The sequence below is a fragment of the Galeopterus variegatus genome, unplaced genomic scaffold, assembly GCF_000696425.1.
Source record: "Galeopterus variegatus unplaced genomic scaffold, G_variegatus-3.0.2 Scaffold9627, whole genome shotgun sequence".
Classification (NCBI taxonomy): Eukaryota; Metazoa; Chordata; class Mammalia; order Dermoptera; family Cynocephalidae; genus Galeopterus; species Galeopterus variegatus.
This window is the reverse complement of record NW_007735738.1, coordinates 55,015-73,596: the sequence shown is the minus strand read 5'-3', so window position 1 is coordinate 73,596 and position 18,582 is coordinate 55,015. Positions and strand designations below refer to the sequence as shown.

Below are 18,582 nucleotides of genomic sequence, written 5' to 3'. Positions count from 1 at the left end.
TTTCTCAACTTTTGTGGGAACATCCTTAGCCAGTACACCTTACACACATTAGTATTGCCAGCTCTGGATATCGTCAGTTTGGTAAGTTTTTCTGTCATTTGGAGCTGATTGCTCTTTGATGTTGTGTGGAAGCTGCTAGCCAAAATCAGGTCCAGAATTGCCTTTGTGCTGAGAAAAGACTCATACATACTTCTGTTGTTCTTAGAACATTTTTGCAAATGTTCATAGACATCCTCTGGACAACTCTGTACGTGAACCCCCCGGTCTAGGAATACATATCTTCTCAATCACTTGTTTTTGTCAAGCTTTACCATCTTTCAGGGAGTTCATGGACTTTTCTTGATTTGTGTGTGTGTGTGTGTGTCTGTGTGTGTTTCATCTCCAGATAAATTTATTCCTAGGTATTCTGTAGTTTGTATGGCTATTGTGAATTGGACAAATTTTATTTTTTCACTTTGAGCTTTAAAAAATTCTAGTATCCTAGGCCGGCCTGTGGCTCACTCGGGAGAGTGCGGTGCTGATAACACCAAGGCCGCGGGTTTGGATCCCATATAGGGATGGCCGGTTCGCTCACTGGCGTAATAACTTCGTATAGCATACATTATACGAAGTTATACGATGTACCTTGGCCTGCACACTCACTCAAGGCAGTAAGCCAGGGCATCTTTAGGACTCACCTTCTTGTTTCCTGACTCTCAGAGGTCACTGTCCTTCACTGCATGGTGTTCAGTGTCTTGAAAATCATTCTCTCATGTATTATCTTTTAAAAATTGTTTTAAGGGGTCTGGAGCGCCCGCGTCAGGAAACAGCGCAATCCTGAGAGCTGTGTGCTGTGATACCAGAGTATTGACTGCATTTCCAAGAGCAATTTTAAAAAAAAAAAAAAAAAAAAAAAAAATCTAGTATCTTAAATAAATAAATAAATCTAGTATCAAGAAAAGCTATTAATTTTTGTACAGTTGCTCTATATACAGACACCTTTTCAAATTGTCTTAACTCATCTGAATTTCTTTTCTTACAGCTGTATATTTGAAACTCTAGGTACATGATATTTCTTCTGCATATAGAAATAGTTTTTGCTTTTTATTTTCCAATGTGTAGAGTTGTCTTTTTTTCCTTGTCTTTCATATTGTGTGGAAGCTGTAGCCAAAATCAGGTCCAAAATTCCCCTCTGTGCTGAGAAAAGATTCATATCTACTTGTGTTGTGGAAGCTGTGCTGAGAAAAGACTCATATATAACTGTGTTGTGGAGACTTTTTCTTGTCTTTGATGTTTTGTGGAAGCTAAATGAGCTATAACCTCCACAGACAATGTTGGAAATACTGGTGAGAGAAGTCATTCCTGTTTTGTTCCTAATTTTAATGAAAATGACTTTGGCATTTGACCATCATATGCCATGTGCCATCTGTCTTTGGTAATCAGGTAATTTGGTAATTGTGTTCAAGAAGCTTCCTTCTATGTCTATTTGACTTAGAATTTACATAAGGAATGGATGTTGAATTTTAGAAAAAGCCTTTCTCGAGCACCTATTTATGTAATATATGTTTGCACAGCTGCAACTCTATTTCCTTATTTGTGAAATGGGTATAATGGTAGAATGCTTCTGCTAGAACATCCTGAGGATTACTGGAGATAGTCCAAGAAAAGGGATCAAAACACGACATTATATCATCACATTTTCCCTTAAATCATTGATGCACTTAGTTTTGTTGACAGATGAGTCTACTGCTAACCATTGTGCCATACTGCTTGACCATCCTTGACCTCCCTCCTCAGCCCCAGATCTTGGGTTCCCCCAGCCTCCTGGATGGCTTCCTCTAGGAGTCTTTCAAACCCCTCACATCCCTGTAACCCCAACTGGCCTCAGCATCTTCCCAAACCTGCTACTTCTCCCTGGTTCTTATCTTGGGGATAGCCCCACTGTCCCCCAGTTCTCAGGGCAGAGCCCTGAGCATTTTCCCAAATGCTTCTCTCACTCCCACTCTCTCCATGGCCTGCCAGCCCCACAGCCTGTTAACCGAGCCTCCTGAGCATCTCTCCCATCTGCTCCCTCCTCTCCTCCCTGCTTTGGTCCAGCCCCGTTCTCTTCTGCCCAGGTCCCTGCCCCACTGCCTTCTTGGGATCTCTGCCTCCAATCCTGAATCATCCTCTACAGGGTGTCCAGGAGCATCTTTCTACATCTGCCCATGTCCTTTGGCTTCTCAGCTCTGAGTGCTCCCCTGATGACCCCCAAGTTCCACAACACGACCTTATCAGTCTGGCCTGCTCTGGAGTTCAGCTGTCTCATCATGGACAAGATGGTCCAACTGTCTATCATGGTGTCCCTTGTGCCTCAACTCCTAGAATGGAGTAGGAAGGGGAGGTGGTCAGGGGACCTCCATAGTTGCTTCACCCAAGACTCATGGGGAAGAGCCGCAGCTGAGACTATTGTGTGAACAGGGGGTGGAGTATGAAAGCCATGTTTACTTTTTGCTTATCCAATCTCCTTTCCCTCTTCAAAGAAGTTTTCTTATAAGAACTACCCTCCCCGACGCAAGAGCAGGAGATTAGGGAGAGACCGACTCTGCCCTCAGCTCCAGGAGTGGGCTCTGACTTAAACCAATCGAGGTTTCCATCCCTCTGGCAGTGTGACTGGTAGGGCGGTGGTCTTGTGACCTAAATCCATCCAATCAGAGTGACTGACAGGACTCTTGGCTAGGAATGTTAGACCCCAACTCCTTCTTTCTCTGGACAATATGACATGTAGCTGTGCAGCCTCAGATGGTCAGAGAGGTTGCCCTGAGGTCAGAGACCACATTCAGAGGGGGGCAGAGCAAGAAAACCTACAGAGAAATGGAGCCAGAATCCTGCAGGCACTGAGGACTTCTGGATCAAATTCTACCTGAAGCCTATACTAACAAAGCCCATAAATTACCATTGCTATGTAGACCATTTGCATGAAATTTTTGCTACTTGCAACTAAAGTAAAAATCCTAACCTCTCCAGAGTCTCCTCCTTAAGCCACAAGATAGGTGTTGACATTCAAAATATTGGGCCGGCCCGTGGCTCACTTGGGAGAGTACAGTGCTGATAACACCAAGGCCCCGGGTTCGGATCCCATATAGGGATGACTGGTTCGCTCACTGGCTGAGTGTGGTGCTGACAACACCAAGTCAAGGGTTAAGATCCCCTTGCCGGTCATCTTTTGAAAAAAAAAAAAATTAACTGTTATAACCAGAGCACTAAACAATCAGAACAGATTGTAGCCCATAGCAATGGGCCTGGGTTGCGGAGGGCCCTGTTGGACCATAGGGAGGTCTGGGGCATCCTGAGGAGGGGCTGAACTGACAGGCATACAGGGAAACTGCTATTTGCCAGCTGGTATGGAAGGATTTTGACATTTTAATGAACTGGGCAGCTGTGCTGGTACAAATCAACTGAACATGAACCCTTATGAGGACCCACAGCTGGTCCTTCAGGAGGTTTTATTTAGGCACGAACAAGAAATGAACATTCAAGCAAAACAGAAAGGCCTGGGATGGGTGACAGGATGCATTTCCAAGGCAGGCCTAGTAGAAGAGGTGGGAAGGTGGGCGGGGGTTGGGGCTGGCAAGAGGCTCAGGTCAGCCACTTCTCCAAGATTTCCTTGGGTTCAGCCCTGTTCTCTGCCTCCTTGGAGTTGATTCTGAAACTTCTTTGAGAGGGCATGCTGAAGACTCCAGAAGGAGTGAGGTAGGTGGAGTAGGAATCTGAGATGACGAGGTTGTTAATCTTCCAGCGGAGGATGTTGTAAGCCTTCACCATTATGGGCCACAGGAGGCAGAAGACGATGTACAGGGTCACCAGGCCCACAGACACACTGGCCGACACCTGCAGGTACAACAGACATGGCGGGGAGGGCAGCCTGGGGGCCCCCTGCCCACCCAGCAGGGCAGCTCCTGGGACAGCCACTCACAATGACGATGAAGAGGGCCCGCCTGGCACTGAGTGGGAGCCCATGGATGTGCAGCAAAAAGGTGAGCTCGTAGTTGCAGTATGTGCTCTTGTCCACATCCCTGGTGGGGGATGGGTTCCAGGATCAGGGCAGTAGTCAGGCACTCCAGGGGAAGTGCCCGACCCTCACCTGGACCACATGCCTGGCTCACCTATTGCTCACCAGCACCTTGAAGAAGAATTCAGGGGCGAAGATGCTCTGGGGAACAGCGTCGTAACATGGAGAGTTCTCCAGACACAGCCACCTGGGAGCCCAAGTTCAGGCACTTGTGCTACCAACCATGCCTCGTATGTACCAAGCTCTGATTTCTTCCTCCACGCCACGCACTCTGAGTGAGCACCAACTAGGTGCGATCTCATACCCCGTCATTCTCTCCTTTCTTTCATCCAGTAAAGCTGACTGAATGCCGACCATGCAAAAGGCCGTCGACTCGTTCATTTCCTACTGCCTTCGTGCCTCCGTCTGTCAAGTCATCTGTTACTATGCATTCATCCAGATTATGGACTGTACCTATGATGTGCCAACTCATTTATTCCTTACTGCTTCATTCCTTCATTCCACAAGTACAGCTTGAGCACTTACTAGGTAAAGTCAGATATTCTTCCATTTATTCATTATCCAATAAACAGGTTGAATACTGACTAGGTGCAAGTTGGTTAATTTGTTCATTCATTCACTGCCTCCACTTGCTCACGGCATCATTTTCTTTCTTCCACTGAATCACAAATAGTTATTGAGCCCCTATATACTAGTTTGTTCCTCCATTGTTTTAACATTCATTAATATCTTCATTCAAATGTCAATAAATGCCTACAATGAATTAATGTATTCATTTGTTCATTCTTTCATTCAATAAACACTATATTAAAAAATAATTAATTAATTAATTTAATTAAATTAAAAACCACTATGTTGAGTCTATTCAGGACCTGGTCCTGTAAGGGAGACAGACTCCACACTAGATGGTGACAGTCCAGAGGGGTCAGGGATGGGATGGGCTATGATCTGCATCAGTTCCCACTCTGAATATCATCCTCGCTGAAGACCCCAATCCTGTACCCAGTTTCCCAGCCTGTATCCCAACCCAGGTCCCTTCTGTCCAAGCCACTGTGAGGACCCCCTGTCCCACGTCCTCTCAGCCACCTCCTTCCCTTCCACAAGCCCCCCTACCCCAGAACCATGGCCATGGCCCACCTTGAGGCAGTTGTAGCCAATGATGCAGAGAAAGGCCACCAGTGTGTGCAGCAGGCTCAAGCACCGCAGGGCAGGCTCCATATAGCCCGTGCTCTCCTCCAGGAAGTAGTACACCATGTTCTCATCCTCATCGCCCTCTGCCTCCTCACCGGCCCCTGAGCCCCAGCCAGAGCTGCCACCAGACCCTGCACCTGACAGGTCCCCAGCTGCTGAGCCCTCCATGTCATCCTCCCCTGGTGGAGAATCTGAGACCTGAAGTGGGACAGAGGTCAGTCAGAGCAGGACCCCAGTGTCCTGGCACCTGGCCTGCCACACCCAGACCCCACTAACAAAACAGTCACCACTCCTGAGATTGGACTGGGGCCACAGCAGATACAGTCAAAGCAGGACTGTCAATCAAGATTGAGGTGCAGGCCCAGGACCTTAGCTAACAAATCAGATTCTGTCCTGGGACTTTGCCTATTGAATTGAGTGACAGGCGGACTGAAAACAGAGTTAATTCATCTTGATAGTGGAGCCCTAAAGAGACCGACCACTAATATTAACACTTATACCAAAATTAGCAGTAGCTAACATTTATACAGCACTTTCTATATGCCAAGTACTATACTAAGTGCTTTACACATAGTAATCCTCTTTTAATCCCCACAGCTCTAAGAGGTAGACACTGTTACTATGCCATTTTACAGATGAGGAAATTGAGGCACTGAGAGGTTAAGCACCTTGCACCTAGATTGTGGAGAGAGACAAAGGGGTGGGCATCAGGCACCTCAGTGAGACCACAGCCTCAGCAGAAGCCACGAGATCTTGCTGTCACCTGCATGAGACACCACATTAGAAGATCTTTCCCAGAGCAATCAGGGCAGAAATGGGAAGGCACAGGCAGAGGGGTCGGGGATGGGATGGGGAGGCACAGGCAGAGGGGTCGGGGATGGGATGGGGAGGCACAGGCAGAGGGGTCGGGGATGGGATGGGGAGGCACAGGCAGAGGGGTCGGGGATGGGATGGGGAGGCACAGGCAGAGGGGTCGGGGATGGGATGGGGAGGCACAGGCAGAGGGGTCGGGGATGGGATGGGGAGGCACAGGCAGAGGGGTCGGGGATGGGATGGGGAGGCACAGGCAGAGGGGTCGGGGATGGGATGGGGAGGCACAGGCAGAGGGGTCGGGGATGGGATGGGGAGGCACAGGCAGAGGGGTCGGGGATGGGATGGGGAGGCACAGGCAGAGGGGTCGGGGATGGGATGGGGAGGCACAGGCAGAGGGGTCGGGGATGGGATGGGGAGGCACAGGCAGAGGGGTCGGGGATGGGATGGGGAGGCACAGGCAGAGGGGTCGGGGATGGGATGGGGAGGCACAGGCGGAGGGGTCAGGGCTGGGATGGTGGAGACAGAAGCAGAGGGGTCAGGACCGAGATTGGGAGGAATAGGAGGCCATGGGAACCAAGAGGGGGCAACTCTCCCATCCTGAAACAGTCAGAAAAGTCCTCCTGGGTGAAGGGGCATCTCAACTAAGGCCTGAAGAAAGAGTAGGAAGGACAAGCATTCCAGACGGAGGGTTCAGCGTGTGCTAAGGTTAGCCCCATTTGAAGAACACAGGTAGTCAGAGTGACTTGAGGATCAAGAGGGCAGGGGCGGAGCCTTGGGCGGGGGGGGCCTCACGGGGCAGGTGGGGCGGGAGTTTGTGGGCTTCTAGTCCTGCTGTGGGCGGGGCTGGAGATACCCAGGTGCGAGGTGGGTGGGGCTCGCATAAGGGTGAGAATCCGCTTGGCTCGGAAGTGGGAGGGGCCTGCGGGGAAGGCAGGCAGGTTAGGGACGGGGCCACGCGGGGGTTACCTGTCCAGGGGGCTGTTGAAGTGGTAGATTTCCTCTTCGCTGTAGTCCTTGATGCTGTCCAGCGTGGGCCCGCCGCCCACCACCTTCAGCACGTAGCTGCCGGGAGGAGAAGTGCGCACGGACCGGCCTCGGGTCTGCGTCCCAACTCCCACTCTCCCACCCCGCTAGCCGCAGGCTGGCCACGCCTGTACCTGCCCTGAAAACTGCCGGAGTCTCCCGTCACCAAATCTTGAATCAAGAAGAAGGGGTAGAAAACTATGGAATTGGAGAGGGTTGAGACCAGGAAAAGAAATTAGCTTGGCCCGAGAAGTGGAGGACTGGGAGGGGAGGAAGGAGAGATGACGGAGGACCGAGGGAAAGAGCAGAGGATAGACCATGGGGAAGTGAGCGGGCAGGGAGAGAAGGCCGGGGAGGGCAAGAGGGCAGTGATCTATGGAGAGGAAGGCACTGGACACACACGATCACGGAAGAGAAAGCAGGGCATCTCGGGGTCAACACGTATGCAGTCGAAGTAGTGTTTGTTCTGCTGGCGGTTGTACTGCAGCGTGTAGGTGATGTCAAAGGCCAGGCGCTTGCCAGGGGGGCAGCCGATAAACACTGGCACCATCATGTTGCCCTGAGTGGGAAGAGAAAAGCCTTGTGCTGGGGGGTGGCCAAGGTCTCCTCAGGCCCCGCCAGACTGGGGAGACAGGACACCCCACTACTACGCACATCACCACTAACTGCTTGGCTCACCCTCACTACCAAGGGCAATACGATCATTAGCGTTAAAACAATACTTTTGGGGGCCGGCCCGGTGGCGCACTGGATAGTGCGCCCCTTGGGAAGCGCGGCGGCGCTCCCGCCCGAGGGTTCAGATCCCACATACAGACCGGTTCCCGCTCACTGGCTGAGCGAGGCGCGGGAGCAACGCCGAGGGTTGCGGTCCCGTTGCCGGTCCCGGTCCGGGGGAGCACCAAGGTCTGTCTGCTGGTGAGTGGGCAGGGAAGTAGGTGAGACCAAGGACCCTGGATCAGATCCCTCCTCTACCACTTCCTGGTAGTAGCTTCCTGAGTTACTCTGAGCAGATGTCTGCACCTCTCTGAGCCTCAGTGTCTGCCGCTATGCAAAGAGGGTAGTGCACACATAAGTAAATGAAGCACCGAGGGTTCGAAAGAGTGAACAAAGGACAACTGAGTGGGCGGATGAAGAGCAACGGGTGAAAGACGGGCCAAGCTGGCGCTCGTCCCACCTGAGTGCCAGTTGGAAAAAGAAGCCCTGTCTCTCAGACACTGTACATCCCTGTGTAGAAAAGAATCAGAAGGAACATACAAGCTTCTGTGCAACCTACACAACTGGGAAGGCAGCCCTTTTTGAAAACACGAATGGATGAAAGGGTGAGTGGGAGGGTAGATAAATGAAAATGAGAAGGAAGGAAATTATGAATGCATTAGTGGGACTCCCGGGGCACTGGGGAATCAGCCGTTTTCAGACCCAAACCAACCCCTCCCCTCTCTGCATAGGGCCCAGTACCCCAAGCTCCAATACTTGCATGCGGGCTCCCCGGTGAGTGTTCTGGATGCAGTGCCCAGAAGAACCCACTACCTGTGGGTAGGAGCAGATGAAGATGGTAGTCCCCACAGGCCCAGTCTTTCCTCTCATCCCGCATCCTCCCCTCCAGGCTTGGACCGCACCTTGATCATCATGGAAGACTTCATGAGGTGATGTCCACTAAGGCCCTGGTCATAGCAAAGGCGTTTATCCTGGAGTGTAATCTAGAGTGGGGGTAGGCGGAGGCAGAAATGAAGGAGTAAACAGGCCTGCCCGAGGACCCCAGGGACGATTCAAATAACCCACAGCCGGGGCCGGCCGGGGTGGAGGGTGCTAGAAGAACGGCGGGCTTCCGTTTCCTACTCTGAGGAATAGACTAACAGACCCCACCGCCCCCAACTTGGCACCCACCCCCAGCCGTCAGGCCTCACCGAAAACAGCACGGAGTTGCGATTAATAAGGATCTCCTGCCTCACCACCGCCTCCAAGCAGTCGGGATCGGCCAGCACCACGCCCAGGTCCACCTGGCTACTCAGCTGGTAGGGGTTTCCTGCTCCGGGCGGAGGGAGAGGTCAAGGCCGGGTCCCAGACTCGGCATCAGCCCCGCGCGTCTGGTGGCGCCCAGGCCCCGCCCACAGACCGAGATTCGTCTGCAGCCTGAACGAGTGGCCCTGCGCCGTCACGAAGATGGAGAATCTGTAGCTGGCGCCCTTGTCCAGGAAAATGCGCTCGGGTAGTTCGTGTTCGGACTTGAGATCGTAGATCTTTTCATAGCTGGCCATATCGATGTGCACGCCACCCGCGCTCCGCCAGTTGCTCGCAAGGTAGAAATAGTAATCCTGGGGCACCGGACGTGCGGGCTCGAGTCGGCGCCGAGGCGGCGGGGGCGACAGGGAGTGGTGTCCGGGCGTCCCCACTCCCCTGCCTCCTAACCTCCTGCACGTACCTCGTCCTGTTTATTGTTCTTCCACCAGCGCCACGTGGGGTCGTGCACCGGATCAGCGTACGGCTACAGGGACCGCCGGACACCGTGAGGGGCTAGGGAGGACGGTCCCCAGGCAAGCGACATCCCCAGACTCCTCCCTAGCCTCAGTTCCAGCCCCTAACCCAAAGCAGAAGATACAAACCCCGGCCCGCTCCCAAGTCCTGCTTTCAGGCCAACGGCCAGACCCCCAAAGCCATCTCTCCGAAGCCCTGCTCCAGCCAGGCCCCGCGCAGCCCTTTCCTTCCTCCACCCTGTCCTCCCCCTGAGCCTCGACTCTCCAGTCCCGCCGCGCTCGGTTCCACAGGCCTGACCCTCTCTACCGGTTCCCCCTCCGCCCCTGGCCAGCGCCGCCCTCCGCAAGGCGCCCACCTTGTCGTACTTGGAGTGCAGCCAGAGCAGGTAGTAGACGAGGCCCTGATAGACGGCGAGCGAGTTCTCGTGGTGGAAGCCCGAGCGCTCCAAGACCAGCGGCGGCCGCGCCCGGTATCGCTCCTGGCGCGTGTATCTCTGCGGGTTGGGCAGCTTCCGCAGGCTTATCACCGTGAAGGGGCAGAGGTTGGGGAAGGAGAGCACCCGGTGGCCCCTGGGCAGCGATAGTGAGGACGACAGCTGACTCTTCGCGCTCGGCACACCAAAAGCTTCCGCAGCCTGCGTTTCCCACCACTGCGCTGCCGACCCCCCACACCTAATCCAGCTCTGACTTTCCCCCTCAGCTTCAGTCCCTGCTGCCCAGATGGCTCTGGAGACATCCCCATGGCCGTCCGCCGGTCCCTCAGACCAGAGTCCCTCCCACCTCCACGGTCAGTCCCCACCCGCCTGTGTCCTTGACCTCCCAAGCGTTTGTTCCACCTGCCCCTGTGGCTGTGTCCCTGCACCCACCCCTACCCCTATTCCCACCTCCACCTCCAGCTGCCTCCCTGGGTTCCTCTAATCCACCCACTGCAGGTGACCAGAAAGATTATGGAACACGGTAAAATCTCACCGTGTGGTCCCTCCCTTTAGTTCCATCCATGACTCCACAGGATTCTGAAGATGAAGTCCAAATCCCTCCCTAAGACCATCAGGCTCACCTTCCCTCTTTCCCCTGCCCCCATCACCACTGCACTCTTTCTGCACAGTACTCTCAGTTCTTGAACATGCAATCTCCTTTCCTCAGGGCCTTTGCATACACGCTGCCCCCGTCTGGAACACCCTCCCCCACCTTATCACCTGGCTAATTCTTCCTCACCCTTCAGGTCACAGTTCATGCACCTCCTCCTCCTTGAAGCCCTCCCTGATGCACCCTCCCCCTTGGCTGGGTCAGGATCCTCCTTTGAGCTTGCATAGATGCTGAGCTCCCCCCATCACAGCCTTGAGGTTGTCATTGGGGATGGCTCAGTCTTCCCCAGGAATGGGAACTTTGTGAGAGCAGTGCCTGGAGCTCTCAGACTACTGCTGTTGTCCGTATCTTCTCACCCTCGTTGTTCCACGTGGTAGCGGCTATTGTGCTGCTGGTACATCAGAAGTTCTTCCACAGGCACATGCCTCTTGACTAGCCGGCCCTGCTGGCCATTTATAAGGTACACCAGCTGAAGGGCGAAGTCAGGGCCAGGTGAGCTGGTGTCAGACACTCTGTGGTGCCCCCATATCCCCACACACCCCCTGCCTGGTACCTGGTACAGCCTGTTGTCTTCATAGAAGAGGGTCACCATGGTCTCATTGGGGGCATAGAGAGAGGACTGATGCATCCCCTGTAGGCTGACATGTACCTCCCAGCCCCTGGACGGGAACAGCCTGTGCACCTGGTAGCTGCCCTCCACCAAGTACCAGATCTGAGGGTACGACAGCCAGATGTGTGTGTGAGGGCATGGGGACGTCTGGTCCCTCTGCCCAGTGTGATGCCTGTTGTTTGAGGAGTAAGGCTTGGGAACTCACTTCCAGCTGACCAGGTGAGCCCCATACCTTCTCTCTGTAGTGCCATCTACTTCCCAGAGCCCGACCACTTTTGCTTCCAGGCCCCACCCGCCATGATGATTTTTTCCAATACTTCAGTCTACTTGAGTTTCTGTTACTTGAAAACTAAATATTCCTAACATGTACACCCCCTAAAAGCCAGGGTTCCTATGGCTAAGACCACTTTTTTCTTCCCCTCGCTCTTTGCAGCCTCCAAAGTCTCACCATTCCCCTGGCTTCAGTATTCCCTCTCTGCACTGATGCCCATCCCCACACGTCTGACTCCAGACCTCACCTCCCCTTCCTGAGCCTCAGCCTGAGGGATCCCCTCTAGCCTCCAGGATGTCCCCCCTCCAGTGGCCTCCTCCATGAAGCCCTCCTTAACACACACACATCCAGACTGGGACAGGTTACTCCTTTGAACTTCTGTAGGTGCTGTTTTCCCCACTGTAGCCCTGACCACCCTGAACTGTCAGTCTGGCAATGGGTCTGTCTTCCCAACTGGACTGTGACCCTGTGAGGACAGGGCCCAGAGCTGACTCAATCACCACTGTGTTGCCAGCGATGGGTGAGGCATACAGAAAGTGCTCAATATTTATACAATGAACAATTGCACAGTGGAATGAAAGGGGGCCTCTTTTAGAAACCAGATCATGGCTCAGATCTTTTGCTTTGCTATATGACTTCAGAAGACACATCCTCTGAGTTCCAGGGTTCTCAGCTATAAATGGAGTTTCTGCTGCCCTTCCCTAGTATCCCTGAGGGTGTTCCCTCCCCTGAGCCCCTTTACTCTGATGGGGAAGAAGGGAGGCCCCTGGGGCTTGGGGTGGGCAGAGAGGGAGTGGGGAGAGGGACAGGGCAGCGCACCTCCTCGGTCTCTGTGACAATAGCCATGTCCCCACGGAACGAGTTGACCAGGTATTTGATGGACAACTCCTTGGGGAAGTCTGCCAGGTAGAAGAAGGTTTCCTCATTAAAGCTGCAGAAGCAGAGATAGACAGCTAGGGTCAAAATAGCTGAGTCTCCTGGATATTTACTTTTTCCAGCCCCAGGACTAATGCAACATAGGAATTGCTTACTCAGTTTCTCCACCACCCTTGTGAGAACATGTAAAGGAAGCCTAGAATCCTAGTTTCTGCCCCCACCCCAAATCCTCTGGGTCACCTTCTCCCTCTCCCCACCTGTAAGACAAAAGCATTGGGCCGACTGGAATTTTGCCAACTGCCCATGAATGCAGGTAGCTCGGGGTCCCGAGGTTCCTGATGGATGACAGGGTGACTAGGTGTAAAGGGTCCTAAACTGTCCCCAGAAAATGTTTTCTTGCTCACACAGGTTGGGTCCTTATATAAGGTTTCATTTATTTTAGTTTTTTTTTTTTTAATTTTTTTTTTTAAAGATGACCGGTAAGGGGATCTTAACCCTTGACTTGGTGTTGTCAGCACCACGCTCTCCCAATGAGCAAACCGGCCATCCCTATATGGGATCCGAACCCACGGCCTTGGTGTTGTCAGCACCGCACTCTCCCAAGTGAGCCACGGGCCAGCCCTTTAGTTTATTTTTTTAAAGATGACCGGTAAGGGGATCTTAACCCTTGACTTGGTGTTGTCAGCACCACACTCTCCCAAGTGAGCCACGGGCCATACCTATGTAGGGATCCAAACCCATGGCCTTGGTGTTATCAGTACCACTCTCTCCCAAGTGAGCCACGGGCCGGCCCTATAAGGTTTCATTTTAAGAAAGTGCTCCCACAGCTTTAAAATATTGGTTTTCCCCATTCTAGCCCTGACTACCCCAGCCCTTGTTTTCCCCCTAACAGTCCTGAAAAATTCTGGGCTTGGACATCCTCTGAAGGCTTGGTGACTTCAGAAAGGGCCCCAACCCTAACGGTGCTGGAGAGGCAGAATATGCCTGGCCTGCCTGGGGGATGACAGAGGCCCACCTCTGCAGGAGGAAGTTGCCCCAGATGAACAGCATGTTGTTGTACGGATTATATAACATGCCCTTGGGTACCATTGGGAAGCTGGTGTATGACTCTGTGCCCAGCATCATCAGGAACTCCAAGCCTCGTGCTGACCAAGGCAGAGGAAGGGAGGACACAGCAGTGAGGTGAGGTCACTTGAGTCCCTCCTGGTCTCTCCCACCACCTTTGAAACCACTTTTGCTTTCCTCTCCTACCGTCAGGGATGAATTCTGGGATGTTGTAGAGGATTTTCAGCTCATCACTGACTATGGGTTGGGAGAACACAGAAAAATCTTCTGAGGCCCTGAGCTTTCAAAACCTGAAGTTGGGGCAAGTAATCAGCTTCCCAACCCCTCATAAAACCCTCCAAGGCTTCCCACTTGAGCCTGCTAGCCCTTAGTGTTTATGAGAATTTTAAAAAGGCACTGCCTCTGAGAGGACAGTCCTGTTAAGGCACAGGACTTGTCTCCTCTGACTCCTTTGTTGAGGGGTTTTGTGCAGTGCACAGCCTGTACAACTGTATATGGTAGCCCTGTTCTCACTGCAGATAAACTAAAATCTTATTGAGTCTCCAGACCCTTCCATAGCTGGCTTCTGCTCACCTCTCCAATCTCTCCCACCCTCTCCCCTCTGTCCCAGTTACACTGACTTCTCGGTTTCTCCAGCCTACCAATCCTCTACCCTGTTCTCTACAGCTACCCCATATCCAGGAATGACATGAAAAGCATTTCCCTCCTGATGGGTACAGATCCCTAAGGATGGCCACACGGTCCACAGCCTGGGCTCCCGCCCCTTTGTTCCCAGCTCTCTGCGTCTCACTGATTACCCGGGTTGTAGCTGACCACCTGGAAATTCTTCTTGGCATTGGGGTATTCACTCTCTACCAGCAGTAGTAGTTGGGAGTTGTCCGGGATGAATTCAGCCCAGACTATGGAGCAGCTGTCAACTGAGAGGGGAAGGAGGAAATCAGAGCAGCCCCAGGACCTCCTTCCTTGTGATTGCCCCTCCCCAAAGCTCCTCACCCCTCCCCAAGACACTGTCCACCCTTTGCCATGACCCCTCCCACCCTTCTCCCGCTCTCCCACACCCTCAACCTCCCCATCCTTCTGCCACAGACCCATCTGGGAGATGAGTACCTTGTAGCTCTTTGCACACAGACCCACATGACCCCTCCCACCCTTCTCCCGCTCTCCCACACCCTCAACCTCCCCATCCTTCTGCCACAAACCCATCTGGGAGATGAGTACCTTGTAGCTCTTTGCACACAGACCCACGCCTGGGCAGCATCTCAAAGGACACGCGGCCATCTGCAGAGCAAGGCAGGTCCATGCTCAGGCCCTTCTCAGCCTGTTTCAGTCTGTCTGGTACCCCACCAAACCAGCTCCCTGACTGTTCTCCCTGTGCCTCCCTGCCCCTTTGTCCTTGGGATTCCGGGAGGAAGATCTCACCCTTGGCCTTCTGTTAACTCACACCTGGCATATCAGAGTATGTTTGCGACTCAGGTCTGGGCATGTGACCCAAGTGGACCAATCAGAGTGCACCCTCGAACTTGTGTTAAAACTAATGGGAAAGAGGCTGCTCTTATTCTGCTCAAACTGGGGGCTGATGTTACCCCTGAGCCCCTTTAAGCCCCATGAGAGGCATGTCTACCTGGAAATGAAACCAAATCATTCAGCAAATAATAATAAACCCTTTTATAGCCCTCCCATGTGTCTAGTACTATTCTAAGACCTTTACATATACCAACTTACTTAATCTTTACATCAACCTAATGAAGTAGGCACTAGTACTATCATTAGCCCTATTCTGCAGATGAGGAAAATCAGGTCAGAGAGGTCAAGTCACCTATCCAAAGCCACACAGCTAGGGTGTGATAGAGCAGTCTCTCTCCAGAATCTGTGCTGTAATTAATTACCATGCTATACTAATTTGTCAAGAGATCAAGTCCTGACGACATACCCCATAAGTCCTTGGATCCAGCCATGCCTGAAGTTGGACCTTGGTCTTTTTATTTAAGTCCACAAATTCTTTGTGCTTACATGATTTTTGAATTGGGCTTCTGCCCTTTGAAACCAAACAAATCATGAAAGATACCTAACACACCCAGCCCTGCTCATACAAATACATACACTTACTCCCCACACACAGTGACAAACCCCAGCCTGGATCCCCTCCTGAGGGAACATGGTGAGGACTGAGGTCAGAATTCTTGGGGGCAAGAGGGTATGGAGGGGTCCCTTGGACTGCCAGAGGCTCTGACCCTTACCTGTGATTGTCCCAAGGTAGACATAACCCTCCTGCTTGCCAACGCTGAGAGCCATTATGTACTCAGAGCCATTGCCATGGAAATGCACAGGGCACAGCATCTTGATGCATTCATTGGCCAGGACACGAACCCACCTGCCTAGGGGGACCACCATGTGGCCTCAAGTACAGGTGAGTGGAATGGGGCCTGGGACACTCCCTCCCTCCCCCCCCCCAATTTCCCTGGCCTTAGTGGGCCTGTTATCTGTCCTCTGGTGCTGGAGCACCTGTTCAGTGTGGTGTCTGGGGGCCCTTGGCAGAGGGCACCAGCTGCCTTTGAGAAAACCCCCCTTGCCCATACTCTGTCCATGAGGTTCAGATTAGGCTGGCCCCTCCCTTGCACTCCCCTGGCCAGAGTGATTGATTATGAGCTGGGCATGTGACTAAGCGGGGTAAATCAGAGACAGCTTCAGCTCGCAACCACTCACAAAGATGCTCTTTCTTGGCACTACTGAGGGGCATAAAAGTGTGCAGTGCCGGGTGGGGGTGGGAGTCACCATGGCATTCACAAGGAGATGACTGTTTAACAGTGACAGAGAGCCCCTGGATCCAACTGTGCCTGACACCAGTATGCTTCTGGGCTATTCACTACATAGGCTAATAAATGCCTCTTTTCTTTGCCTTAAGCCAATTTTAACTTGGTTCCTCCCACTGTCAAAATGCCCTAAGAAAGAAGGGGAGAAAATGAAGCTGTTGGGAACATGCACTAACTAGTAGTGAAATGTAAGTTACAGTACACTTTTTTGTGGCCCTATAAGCTGACAACTCTCATTTAGATAGAGGGAAAAAATCTAGAAGAGACAGAAAGGCTTTGGTATCATTTAAAAGATGAGGCTGACAAAGTCATGGGTTCAGATCCCACACCAGCCAGCCACCCCAAAAATAAAAAAAATAAAAAGATGAGGCTGAATCAAAAGTCTCCTTTTCTTCTCTAATCAGTCTCCTTCATGGCTTTGCCTCTCCAAAAGCCCTTCTGTTTCTCTCTCTCCATCTTTCTTTCTGACCCACTATGCCTCTCCCTCTCTCTCTGAATTTCTCTCCTCTGCATTTCTCTTGGTATGTTTTTCTGCCACTCTGTGGGTGCACACCCACATGCCTTTCTCGGTTTCTCTCTGCTCCCTCCCTTCATTTTCACAACCCCCTTTCGGAAGCTGGCTCCCAATTCCCACCTGGAAGATCTGGGTAGAAGCCTCACACCAGCATAGAGAGGGTAGAGGAAGGCCCAGGCAGGGTGGGTGGTGATGATTCAGGACCTTGGCAAGTCCCTCCTCCCCCCTCCACCCATGACAATTCCAGTCTTAGGTGCCTCTACTGGATGAGTTGATGGAGGTGCCCTCTCTGGGAGTCCAACAGCAGGTCCCCTTGTCTGAGGTGTCACGGACCCCAGATGTGGGCCACGGCCACGGCCCCCTCACCGCTGCCATGGTTGCTCTCATGGAGTGTGATGTAGGTGCCTGTAAAATAGTAGACGAGCTGGTTCTGCCGAATGAAGAGGGTACTCTCGGTGGCGATGGCATCATAGATGGTGGCTGTGAAGGCAGCTTTGGGACAGTAGAAGGAGCCTCCCCAGCAACTGTCAATGCTCAGCTGTAGAGGAGCAAAAACTGGTAGTGAGCAGGTAGCCTTGGCCTCAGCCATGTCCTACCTTGCGGGGAGGCTCCTGCTCCTACAACTACTTGGGGTGCACACACGGCTTCCCCAGGGCACTCTCCCCGCTCACTCTGCAGCAGCACCTTGGTAGCCAAACTCCTCCAACATGGGCCAGGGAAGCAGACAACCCAGGCCTGAGCCATTTTGGGCTTTGTGTGCCCCCTGGAGTTGGGCAGCACACAGCAGTCCCTGTGCCCCTGGCAAGTCAGGATTGTACGCATGTGGCTAAAAAACATCCCATGCTTGGCTCAATCCTGTTATTTCACCTTGAACACACTTGGCTGTCAGGCTAACACTACGTGAATCCATTGGCCCATTACAAACACTGATAACATCATTAACAGTGGGAAAGCACCACCAATGAAAGGTTCTTGCCTAAAAGATGAAATCTAAATTTAATCAAGTTTACCAGTTTATAGGCAACACGGGATGTTATGGACTGAACTGTGTCCCCCACCACCCCTCCCCAATTCATATGTTGAACCCCTAATGTGACTGTATTTGGAGACTGGGCCTTTAAGGAGGTAATTCAGATTAAATGAGGTCACAAGGGTGAGGCCCTGATCTAATAGGACTGGTGTCCTTATAACAAGAGGAAGAGACACCAGAGCACTCCAGTGTTCCTTCACATTCTCTCTCCACTTGCACACACAGAAAAGGCCATGTGAGGACACAGCTGTCTGCAAGCCGAGGTGAAAGGCCTCACCAGAAACCAAGCCCACTGGCCATGATCTTGGACTTCCAGCCTCCAAAACTGTGAGAATATAAATTCTATTGTATAAGCCACCCAGTATTTTGTTACGGCAGCCTGAGCAGACTAAGACGTGGGTTCAGAAGAACAAGTTCATCAACTTCATTAAGAAGCAGCAGCAGCCAACTTCCATAGAAAACCTGGTTTCTTAAAAAAAATTACCTGAAAAGAGGTTGGGGGGTTGTGGAGCAGGCTTCCACATGAGAAGAGTCTTAGGACAACAAACACAATGTGTCCATCTTGACTCAAACAAACCAACTTTAAAGACATTTTTAGATAAGTGGGGAAACTTGACCATTAGCCTGGTATTAAATATTAAGGGATTACTGTCAATTTTGCTGAATATTATAATGGCATTGTGGTTTTATTTATTTATTTATTTTTTGTCTTTTTTCGTGACCGGCAACGGATCGCAACCCTCAGTGTCACGCCCGTACCGGACCGGGACCGGCCACGGGATTGCAACCCTC

General features: G+C 52.1%; 1 protein-coding gene across 1 annotated transcript in view; it reads right to left on the bottom strand.

The window, feature by feature from the left end:
* Positions 1 to 3,425: 3,425 nt before the first annotated feature.
* The window catches only part of CATSPERG (catsper channel auxiliary subunit gamma), a 27,749-nt gene continuing 12,592 nt past the window's right edge, over positions 3,426 to 18,582 (bottom strand). Inside the window, 23 exon segments of the mRNA XM_008593772.1 lie at positions 3,426 to 3,849; positions 3,935 to 4,034; positions 4,125 to 4,225; positions 5,168 to 5,419; positions 5,890 to 5,896; positions 7,001 to 7,096; positions 7,192 to 7,255; positions 7,460 to 7,616; positions 8,528 to 8,584; positions 8,674 to 8,754; positions 8,962 to 9,080; positions 9,171 to 9,369; positions 9,477 to 9,539; positions 9,885 to 10,098; positions 10,971 to 11,083; positions 11,168 to 11,326; positions 12,315 to 12,426; positions 13,387 to 13,516; positions 13,623 to 13,673; positions 14,234 to 14,353; positions 14,655 to 14,714; positions 15,674 to 15,811; positions 17,127 to 17,298. Coding sequence (XP_008591994.1) covers positions 3,598 to 3,849; positions 3,935 to 4,034; positions 4,125 to 4,225; positions 5,168 to 5,419; positions 5,890 to 5,896; positions 7,001 to 7,096; positions 7,192 to 7,255; positions 7,460 to 7,616; positions 8,528 to 8,584; positions 8,674 to 8,754; positions 8,962 to 9,080; positions 9,171 to 9,369; positions 9,477 to 9,539; positions 9,885 to 10,098; positions 10,971 to 11,083; positions 11,168 to 11,326; positions 12,315 to 12,426; positions 13,387 to 13,516; positions 13,623 to 13,673; positions 14,234 to 14,353; positions 14,655 to 14,714; positions 15,674 to 15,811; positions 17,127 to 17,298 — 2,817 coding nt within the window. The 3' untranslated portion in view covers positions 3,426 to 3,597.